This window comes from Pelmatolapia mariae, linkage group LG10_11 (genome assembly GCF_036321145.2).
Source record: "Pelmatolapia mariae isolate MD_Pm_ZW linkage group LG10_11, Pm_UMD_F_2, whole genome shotgun sequence".
In the NCBI taxonomy this organism is placed as follows: domain Eukaryota; kingdom Metazoa; phylum Chordata; class Actinopteri; order Cichliformes; family Cichlidae; genus Pelmatolapia; species Pelmatolapia mariae.
The window spans coordinates 30,226,059-30,236,731 of NC_086236.1; the positions used below are offsets into that span (position 1 = coordinate 30,226,059).

At 47.2% G+C, this 10,673-nt stretch overlaps 1 protein-coding gene across 4 annotated transcripts in view; it reads left to right on the forward strand.

The window, feature by feature from the left end:
- The window catches only part of ascc3 (activating signal cointegrator 1 complex subunit 3), a 159,634-nt gene extending 151,443 nt beyond the window's left edge, over window positions 1–8,191 (forward strand). For all 4 annotated transcript variants that reach the window (XM_063488583.1, XM_063488582.1, XM_063488584.1 and 1 more), the window contains exons 37-42: window positions 823–1,047; window positions 3,198–3,349; window positions 4,011–4,152; window positions 5,673–5,879; window positions 6,640–6,815; window positions 7,167–8,191. In XM_063488583.1, coding sequence (XP_063344653.1) covers window positions 823–1,047; window positions 3,198–3,349; window positions 4,011–4,152; window positions 5,673–5,879; window positions 6,640–6,815; window positions 7,167–7,314 — 1,050 coding nt within the window. In that variant the 3' untranslated portion in view covers window positions 7,315–8,191. The remainder of the gene's footprint in view (window positions 1–822; window positions 1,048–3,197; window positions 3,350–4,010; window positions 4,153–5,672; window positions 5,880–6,639; window positions 6,816–7,166) is intronic.
- The last annotated feature ends 2,482 nt before the right edge of the window (window positions 8,192–10,673 follow it).

The following is a 10,673-nucleotide window of genomic DNA, read 5'->3' on the forward strand; positions in this document are numbered from 1 at the left end:
CTCTGCTTGAAACAGAAGTTCATGTTTGCTTCAGTCTGAGGGGAAATCACAGAAGCTGTCTCAGCATAGCCACGGAGCTGACCTGAAATCAGCCAATAATAACTCAGTCCAGGCTTCACATGGACGTGTCCTCATAGCTTTTAGTTATGAATCAGACAGATCTGTAGAGGACTGGTCCCACACACAGATCTGTGTGTGTGTGTGTGTGTGTGTGTTTTCCTCCTGCATTACCTCTTTAAAGCTCCCTCCTCTGTCTGTGGAGCTCCATGCTGCCTTTCTCCATCACACTGATATGCACACATGATGGCACTCAAAGATAAATCATTTAAGAATCATTGTAGCTCCAGCCCCTCACCCCACCCTGCTCCAGCCTTAGCTTTAGAGATGCTAGCTTCAGCAGTGATGGATGGAGGCTAAATGGTCCAGGCTGGGAGGCTCTGACAGATGCCTCCAGCGGAGTCTGCTGATGGGACTGCATTAGCCAAAGTTGAACTGGAGTGAATTAGGGGATAGCAGCCATGTGTGTCCATGCATCTGACTGTGCCTCAAGTACAAACAGTGCTGAACACACAGCCACAGATGCAACATAAAGACTGATACCTTCCCAGCACCCACAGTATTTGTTAGCATTTAGCACTTTGAAGAAATGTAGAGAGAATTTAGTGGAGAAAGAATCTGAACCGTGGTGCCAAATCTGGGTTTGTGTGCTGGGTGAAAAACACAAGTGTGGGCAGCTACATGCTTTTAGCACACATGCTCTGATTTAAACGGTGTGACCACAGCATGCTTTGCACTTCTTGTTTCACTTTTGATCTCTTTCAGGATGCAGAGGAGTATGCCGAGCTGCCCGTCAGACACAACGAGGACCAGCTGAACAGCCAGCTGGCTCAGCAGCTCCCCTTGCAGGTCAACCCCCACTCCTATGATAGCGCACACACCAAGACCCACCTGCTGCTGCAGGCCCACTTCAGCCACGCCCAGCTGCCTTGCAGCGACTACACCACTGACACCAAAACTGTGCTGGACAACGCCATCCGCATCTGTCAGGTAGCCTTCACTCAGCAGCTGACCCAGAGCTTCCTTTGTGTTTTTCACTTTAGCTGTTACTCTGTGTTCATGCAATACTTGTAGACTAAAGGGATTTTTTGCTGTGCTCTAAATGATCTGTGCAGCACATTTTGTGATTCCTCCTGCACCTCACGAGTAGACCTGCTATGCTCTCTGCACTAAACCACAGCCTGGTACTGAGGGCAGTAAGATAACTGTGTGTGTGTGTGTGATATACTCCTGTAGCTCTAACAGCTACACAGGCAGGTTAGCTGAAGTCTACAACACACTGAAATGAGCAGCAGTGTAGTGGTGAACCATGTCTGCTGTCACTGAATAGTTTTTACTTCTATGAGAGACTCAAGTGTCCCTTTAATGTTGCTGCTCTGCAGTAGCTGCTGCAGGAAGGTTGTACTCAGACGTGTCTGTGGTGTATCTGACCGTCCACAGTCCTGATGGGCAAACACACGTCTGATCTTATATTTGGTACACACTTATATCCATTCATTCATTTTCATCAGAATAGCTGATAAATATATGGATTTGATTATTATTATTTATTCTAACGGTGACGACACATTATTATCAGCTGTATCGATGTTTCTTTGGAATATACAAATATGTAAAAAGCACTGTGTCTGTCTGTGTGTAAGCAGGCTACAGGTGATGGTTTTCATGACACTTATTGACTCTTACATCTTTACAATATGTTGAAGAATGTGGGAAGATTTCATTTAGTGTGGTAATAATCCCTCCAGCTGATAAAAGCAGGAGTTGAGCTAACACAATGCTAACCCACACCTACAGCCAAATGGTCGTAGCTTATACTGGTGTTGAGTGATGTGCTGCACATGCACGGTGCTCACGTGTTAATGGGGGCTCAGTGCTGTAGATAATGTTTAGAATAAGGGGAATGTGAAATATTAGCATGTGATTTGTAGCCGATCCATCTCATCAATAACCCGACTGTCAGACGTTAGCTGTACGGCTGGATCCTCGTTGTGTGGCGTCTGCAGAGATCAGCTGAGAATCTTTAACATTAGAAACCTAATAGAGTCGGTAACACTGACAACAATGAAGCCAGTGGTGTTTGTTGAGCTCCTCGGTGCGTCTGTTTGAAGTGAAGTGGCGGCTGTAAGCCATTGTCCACAGCTCCGCTGGATGTTTGTGTGCATGTGCTTGTGATTTTCCACGGTGTGTTAGTGCAGCTCGTGGATGTGGTTACTGCTTTGCTGTCCTGAAATTCTTCTCGTCTCCAGCTTCTTTATGATGTCTTTTATTGTGTGAATGTATATTTTTATTGATACTTATTAACACATAAAGTGAATATGTCGAATGGAAAGACAGACTTGCATATTAATTTGTGAGTCTGAATGATCCACCCTCAGTTGAATGGATGCTTCCCACAGTGATCCACTCTGAGTGTGACACAGAGATGAGTCCTGTGAGCTGAAGCGTCCACGCGCTGAATCGTCTGCGTTATGTTAGGACAGCAGAGGTGGGTCTGTGGGCTGCCATAGCTAACACTGTCCTGGCATTAATGCAGTACATGTAACCTCATTACAAGCTGTAAATGTCACAGCTGATACACTGAAGTGGACACGTGCTGCAGCACCCGAGTACCTCGGTGGTCTCCTCAGTGAAGCCAGACCTGGTCCCAGCCCACACCCAGACTCCACATGGACTCTGATCAGGCTGCCTCTAACCCGAGTGTCCACAGGGCCTCTGATCAGCTGGTGATGTTGGGTGAAGCCCTGCTAGGACTTTGGCCACAATCTGCTGTTAATGTGCTCGATCAGTCGTTTGTGCTGCATTTTAATCCCCTCTGTGAAGCCCACTCTGTGGACTCAAAGTTTGACTTTGCAAATGAAGATTAATGACATTTGTGTTCAACCACCTTAAAGCCAACCACAGAGTGACGGGAGATGCCAAAGAAGTCAGGAGACGAGGCTGAGCAGACGTGTGTTTAGGTTTTTCTCTGATTCTATTCCACTGTCACACCAGCTGCAAGCCAAGAGATTAAAAACCATTAAAACATTTCAAACATGTCCTGTAGTTATGTAGTTGTGTCACATAGCTCTGCTGGCTGATCCCAGACTGCTTCACGACTGTGTTTATGTGCCAGGAACTGTCTTCTGTGTTTGCTTCAGGCAATGCTGGATGTAGCTGCCAATGAAGGCTGGCTCGTCACAGCCATCAGCATCTGCAATCTTGTGCAAATGATCGTCCAGGGCCGCTGGCTGCACGACTCCTCCTTACTGACGGTCCCACACGTAGAACAGCGACATCTCGGTCTGTTCAGGTAAATGGGAGCGCTCGTCGTTCGGCTTGCTGTGCAGCTTGTCCTGCTTCGGTATTTGGGAACAAATTCTTCATCTAAAGTGAAAAAAGCCATAATTCATCCTAATGTGTGACTGCGTGTGACTGCGTGTGACTGCGTGTGACTGCGTGTGACTGCGTGTGACTGCGAGTGACTGCGTGTGACTGCGAGTGACTGCGTGTGACTGCGAGTGACTGCGAGTGACTGCGAGTGACTGCGTGTGACTGCGTGTGACTGCGTGTGACTGCGAGTACAGTTAAGGATTCAGTGTTGTTTGACAGTTAGCAGCTGAGTGAAGATGAGGTCGAGTGATTTAGAGACAGAGTCAGAGAGAGGCCAGGTTTGGACCTGTGCAGGGACGGGGTAGTGGACATATTGGACAAAGGATGTTGAAGGTGGAGCTTCAGGAGGAAAAGAGGAAGAGCACAGAGAAGCTCCATGGACGTGCTGAAGGAGGATGCTGGGGATAGGGCGAGGCGGAGGGGGGTGATCTCTAAAGGATGTAGCCTGAAGCTGTTCCCACCTTCAGGTGTAAATCTCAGTAACACTGTGCAGTCACTCAGGTACAAACACAAAGCCTGGATTTGGACACATTTGAATGAGGAATGACAGCCAACCTTGTCTCTGATGTCTCCTGTTTTAGGAACAGAGGAAACAGGAAGGGGCAGGGAGGTTTGAACGAGCCAATCGAAGGGCTTCCTGAGCTGATCGCTGCCTGTAATGGAAAAGAAAGCGTTTTCTCTGCTATGGTGGCCCAAGAGCTTCATTCGAGTCAGACTGCTCAGGTAAGGCTGCAGAAATGATTCGTCTAAATGTGCACTGCTAATATGAAAGCAGTCAGTCTGGATTTGCTGCAGAAATAATGGAAGCAATCTAAGCATGGCTCTGCCCCCCGTGTGGTCCATGCAGATCACACACATAGCAGTGTCACAGCGATACACCAGGATCCCCAATTACAGCTCCAATTTAAGTGCTAATTGCAGCAGTAATGAGAGTGTCCGGGCACGGCAGCAGGCCCTGCAGCTTCACCCAATCGGTGTCTCTGCTGCCCCCACCCTCACCACGTTTACCCCCAGCTCCCCGCCGGCCTGCAGTGTGGCGGCCTCTCTAATTAAATAATTAGATGTGCAGCAGCGTTCTTGTCTGACTGTCTCAGGAAGAGTAATCCTCACATAAATAGCTTTCCCCCTCCTTGCCCCCCCCAGTCAGACGGCCGCACACCCTCCTAGCTCTGGTTTTTGTTTTCATCCCTCTGTCTGCGTTTATGTCCTCTGCTTCCCTCGTGGCAGCTTCTTTGGGTTGAAGCAGCTGTCCTACAAACAGCTAACGAGACCCGAGGCCCACCACAGCCTCGCCATCACAAGTCGCCATTTTATTTCTAAGCTTCACTTTCACGCGTCTGCAGCTTTGACTGGACTCATGCTGCAAACAACCGAGATGATTTCCTGTCCACTAAAACAGACACCAGTCTATATAACATCCAATCATTTCCACTGCTGGCTATCCTAACATGTGACTCCACTGTACAGCCTGTCAAGCTTTTTCTTACCAGCTCTTCAAATGAGGTTCAAACAACCTGAAAACACAGCTGTTTGTTCTTTTTCTAATCGTGCTGTCGAGACTTTTAACATTTCACAACTTTTCTTTGGACAAAGTCCTGGGAAGACTGGCAGCTGTCTGGAATATTGAATATAAGGTGCATAACCTTCCCAGACTGATGGTGTTATAGGCGGTCAGCTCCATGACAGGGCTAACATCCACACCAATAATGGAGACACAGAGTGGGAGGAGCCAGCAGGTTGGATGCAGGGAAACATCACCGTGGAGAGGACGATGAATCCTTCCACTCTTCATTTGACAGCTGTCGAAGCCTCGGCCGTCTCATTCCTGTCTTCAGCAGCGTAGCTAAGCAGCTGATTATTATGTCAGTGTGAAGGTTTCCTCCTTTGGCTGGACGCACTCCAGCATCACCAAACAAACCTGCAGCAGCACCATGCCACAGACGTGGGTCACTGCAGTCTGCAGACTCACTGGTTCATTTATTATAGAAGTGTTTGTCATAAAGTACTTTCTATAAATGATCTAAGAATGCCCGCGTCCACACGTCCACTCTAAATCTGTGACAGTGTCCACTTCCTCCTGAAAGTCTCGTCCTGACCTTATGTGTAACATCTGAGTGTGTGTGATCGTGTGTCCATTAGCTCTGATAAAGTGGTGCAGGTCTCTGGGACACACTTGTCAGTTTCATAATGCCCTGTGTGTTACACAAACAGCTTGTGTTGATAGTAAATCCAACGTTCCTCAGGCGTGGTCGTTCCTGAGCCATCTCCCAGTGCTGGAAGTTGAGATGAGCATGAAGGGCTGGTGGGAGGAGAGCCAGGAGCAGACAGAGCATCCCATCCCTGCAGCAGGAGCTAACCTAAGGAAGGAGAGCAGCTGGCTGGATGTCCACGCTGACCAGGAGTATGTTCTGCAGGTGTCACTGAGACGCCTCAATCTGGGACAGCAGAGGGTCAGTATCCACAGTATTCTCTAACAGGCAGCTGCTCCCAGTTTGAACACAGCTGAGCAGAAGCTGACCCCAGAGGCTGCTGGGAACGAGCTGTGCTTTATTTAATAGTTCATGTAGTGCTCATTACAAACCTGCAGAGAGCAGCAAACTGGGCCTGCACAGAGTGATGAACATCAACAGTCACATATTGAATGTGTAGCTCGTGAGTGATGAAGTGAAATGCATGTTGTCAGCCTCACCTGTCATCACGCTCACACCTCAAACGTTACACCGGGGCTGGTCGGACGCCTCCATCGAGGTTAGGGCAGGTTAGGAGAAACCCAACTCAAAGTTTCTTCTCCGAGCTCTGAGACCAGAAACATGTCGTCTCAGCGTATTCTGAAGGTTAATTCCACAAAATACAAGAACAATATAAAATCCAATCATGATCCAGTAATAAGAGGACTTTACCTGGTACACTTTGAAGCATAGAAATATACCAGCACTGCTCAATGAAGAAACCAGACCACACAGTGACTCTGCTCTCCACACAGTCCAGGAAGTGAAGCATCGAGTCTTGTTCTGATTTGATGCTTTATAAATCAAACTGAATTAAATTGGTGGTGCATGCTAGAAGTGAGGTCATGCAGTGTTTCCTAACTGCCACATTAAGGCAGCCCTATTTTATTAATAGCATCTGCCACCTCCAACATGAGAAACTCCCCAAACTTCAGAGTGTGCACAGGTTTTGCTGTGAATGTCACGATGTCTGTCGTTCCAGAGGAGGCAGGACAGCAAGGCCCAAGCTCCCAGGTTCCCCAAGGCCAAGGATGAGGGCTGGTTCCTCGTCCTGGGGGAGGTGGATCGCAGGGAGCTGCTGGCTGTGAAACGGGTGGGATACGTGCGTAACCACACGGCCGTGTCCATGGCCTTCTACACCCCAGAGAAGACCGGAAAGTAAGTCTGATCTCCCACACACTGAACTCACTGGTCTGTAGGCAGAACATGAAATACTGTGACATTTATGTAGCATGTTACGACATAGCTGCAGGCTGTTACACGGTCCCTGCAGGCGCAGCGTGGACTGTGGAGGGATTAGTGGTGGTAAAATGGAAATTACACTGTTGAGTCAGTCCAGCAGCTCGCTGTTAATCGGCTCCTCTGTGCCAGATAACTGGCCTGCGCAGTGTCACAGCTTCTCTTTATTATCTTTTTAAAAGTTTATGTAGAAGCAAAGAAATGAACGTCAACACAGTTTCCACTCTGTTGCTGTCTCAGGTGATTTTCAGGCCTGTTTTTTCTCCTCAGGTGTATTTACACGCTGTACCTGATCAGTGACAGCTACCTGGGTCTGGACCAGCAGTATGATGTTCACCTGAATGTAACACCTGCCAGCATCGCTGCACAGGTCAACAGCGAGGTCTCGCATTCAGTGTCGGATCTGTCCCTGGGCTAAGGAGCAGAAGTACCTCTGTGTGTCACATCAGCGACGTCTGTCAGTCACCGCTTTGGTCACCTTGGAAGTGACATCGTTTCTTTCTCGTGTACTGGGGCTGTGTTCACTGTGGTGCACCGGTGCCGAGGACGGTCTCATTCTGGTCCTTTTTTATTCTTTCATTCATTTAACTTTTAATTGGCAACATCCAATAAGAATCTGCTGCTGCGCTGTTCTTGATTGGCTGGATCTTTGTGTGTGGTGTCAGATATATAACCATGGCGGCACACTTTCTAACAGCAGCTGTTAAACTGTGTGTAGCTGTGAAATGTAGCTTTCTTTTGCCTGAGTTGTAGAGAACATTGTAAAGATTATACCAAAGCACTTCACCGAACACAAACAGGTTCCTGTCGTGTTTGGGAGGAAGGTTGTAGGCTGGGCTCGGACAGGAACACAAAGCTGTGTGAGCACGCTGTAGAGCTTCAGCTCAACAACAGGATAATACATTTCCCTGACTTCATGCCTGTGTGGATGTGGAAACGCAGTGTGACAAACCTTCTGTGGCCTCGTGTTGGAGCAGCAGTCAGTGTGGGTGAGATATTTCTGTGAAGGGCAGAATATGTCAAAATCGTTTTGGATCAGATGTGAATGAAAACAGAAGTGTTGAAGCAGAGTGTGTTTGTTTGGATGAAGTGGTTTCAGTTTAGGTGTGTGAACAAAGCTTCCTCCCAGATCTCCTCCTCCTCCTCCCTCACCGCTGCATGCTTCAGTGTAGCAGAGTCCCTGAGCCTGACGCTGCGAGGCCTTTGTGTGGATGTTTATTAACCCAGTGAGCAGGAGTGTGCTGCCAATCATTAAATATGAATTTACATTTGGTTTTGAATAAAGTGTTTTGGATTGGCTTCAAATTGTAATTGTACGTTTTTCATTTCATTCACTTGTTTATTTGGAGATCTTGTTGTGGTTTTTTTGTTCTCAGTAATTGTGTTTACAGCACAGTCATGTCTGCTGTGCTGTAAACACCATACATACACTGTGTAAAAGTGTATTTAGATTCAGTCAATGACACCATAGGATGTTAGAAAAACATGAACTAACCTCGTGCTGGAAGAAAACATGGCGGCTGCAGCAGTGTCGAGCCAACCAGCCCACGAGTGAAGCAGGTGACAGTGGGCGAGTCTGAGCCAAGACTGCAGACCAGGAGATACAGAGCATTAGCCTGTCCACACTGTATACAGCAGAGCTGCTGACAGCAGGAACCATGCTGGATGAAAGATAAACATGAACATCAATACATGCAGATTCAAATGAGCTCGTGGGCTGTGCTTGGTTTCCTTTGTTAGGCCAAAAGTTTGAATGCTTTTTCTTTTGGATGGTTCACACTCAGTTATTGAAATAGTATTTCACTGTAAATTCATGAAAAGTCAGAGCAAGTGAGCGTGTCAAAATATTGAATATGCCCCTAATATGATCCTGATTTTAATCCTGGTTTAAGTCCTCAGACCATCTAAACTAGGGAAACATCATGTTTGGGGCATCAACGGAGACCCAACAATCACAGGAAGAAGGAAAAATAATCCAATTCAGTTTTATTTAAACAGCTCCAAATCACAACAGCAGGCGCCTCCAGGCAGGGGTGTAATCCCCCCCCCTCAATAAAATTATGAATTATCTTGCATAAATAGGCTGTTGATTTTCTTTACTCATTTCAGATATTACCAGCAAAATAGTTGCATTTTTAATCATCTGGGAATTTACCCAGATTTATTTGTTTAGACAGATCTTGACCCCCCCCCCCCCCTCCAATGTTCAGCACAAAGTTACGCCGATGCCTTCAGGCGCTTTGTGCTGTAAGGTAAACCCTACAATAATACATAAAATAATAAAAATAATAATTTTAAAAAGTTTCCGATATTTGAAGCTGTTAAAATTGAAATGTGTTGACTGACCAACAGATGCTTTCTATATAAAAACAAGCGGTCTAAAGCAGTCTCGGTTTACGCTCCGCTTATCAAGCAAAACATTTTATGAGGTTGTGTGGTGGGAACTTTGCCCGAGGTCGTGGAGCCTTTTCAGCCCAGAGGAGCGCAGAACCACCGAGGTTCCACACAGACCGACTGCAGGACATGACGCAGCCACGCTTTGTGCCTCGTGTCTCAGGGTTAGCAGTGATCCCTGTGAGGGCCACCGACGTCATCAGGTGATGATGAAATGGAAAGTAGAAATGTACCAATAAAGTGCATCGTCTTTACACGTAAGAGATAAATAAATTTCACGTGGGGATTCCCGCACACATGTCGGTGCTGCTGCGGATTTCTCAGGTGATTTAAACACGAACGCTCACCGTGGACTGGTGTGGACCTGCACTGTAGTGACTGCTCTGTGTTCTAGTAGCTCCTATTTAGCATTAAGGTTTAATAACATGCACATTTTCTGCATCAGCACAATAACACATGCACATTCCTGGATAATGTGACGCACAGTTTGCGCTCAGTGGTGCGGCTCTGCGCGTTCCCGGCAGAGAATCCACGCCAGTCTTAACAGAGTCTGTAAATGAAAGCTGCCGTAAAAACGGGGCGCTTCCACCGGATTACGTGTCAGCTCCCACGGTGAAAAGAGCCACTTTGGCCACAGAAAACTCTGACTTTACCATCAGCCCAGCTCGCTGAGACATTAATCTCGCCTCGCAGTCCACGCCTCTGATCTTTTCACAATGCTCTGCGTGTTTCTGTCCCGGCTGGCAATCACATGGAGTATTTTCGCTCATCATATTTTCCACACACGCAGTTTAATTACCAGTAAGTTTGGAGCAGAAGCGAAGGTTAAACCAGCGTCAACCGTCCCGTGTGCCTCCGGCATCCGGGATGATTTTCTCACTGCAGGCAGGAACCGAGCGGCTGCAACACACACAGGGTGATGTGTGGCTCGTCAGCAGGGTTTAAGCCTCCTGTCGTGTGCTGAGGTATTCTGGTGACAGTTTACAAAAGGAAAATGTGAAGACTTGCTTCTTTTCTGCACGTGACGTGATCGTGTCCCGTTCGTGGGACAGCAGACAGCTGCAGAATGAAACTATAAGGATGAAGCCGAAGTTACTACAATGTGCAAGAAGTTAAAACAAAACCCGCGTGCGTGATGCTCCCATAGCATATTTCCTTTGTCCACCCACGGTGAGTGAAACACTAGGGAACACACACGGCCTGGATATTTGCTTTGAAACTGTTTGTTCATTATTCCCACAGAGGACGTGACCGTATCACTAACACACAATGCCTCGTGTCTCTGCTGAGGTGAAACGACTTCGCTTCTATAATGTACACATTTAGAAATCCTCGTATTCAAAATATTTCTGTGCTGAGAAAACATAACAAAAAAGCATCTCT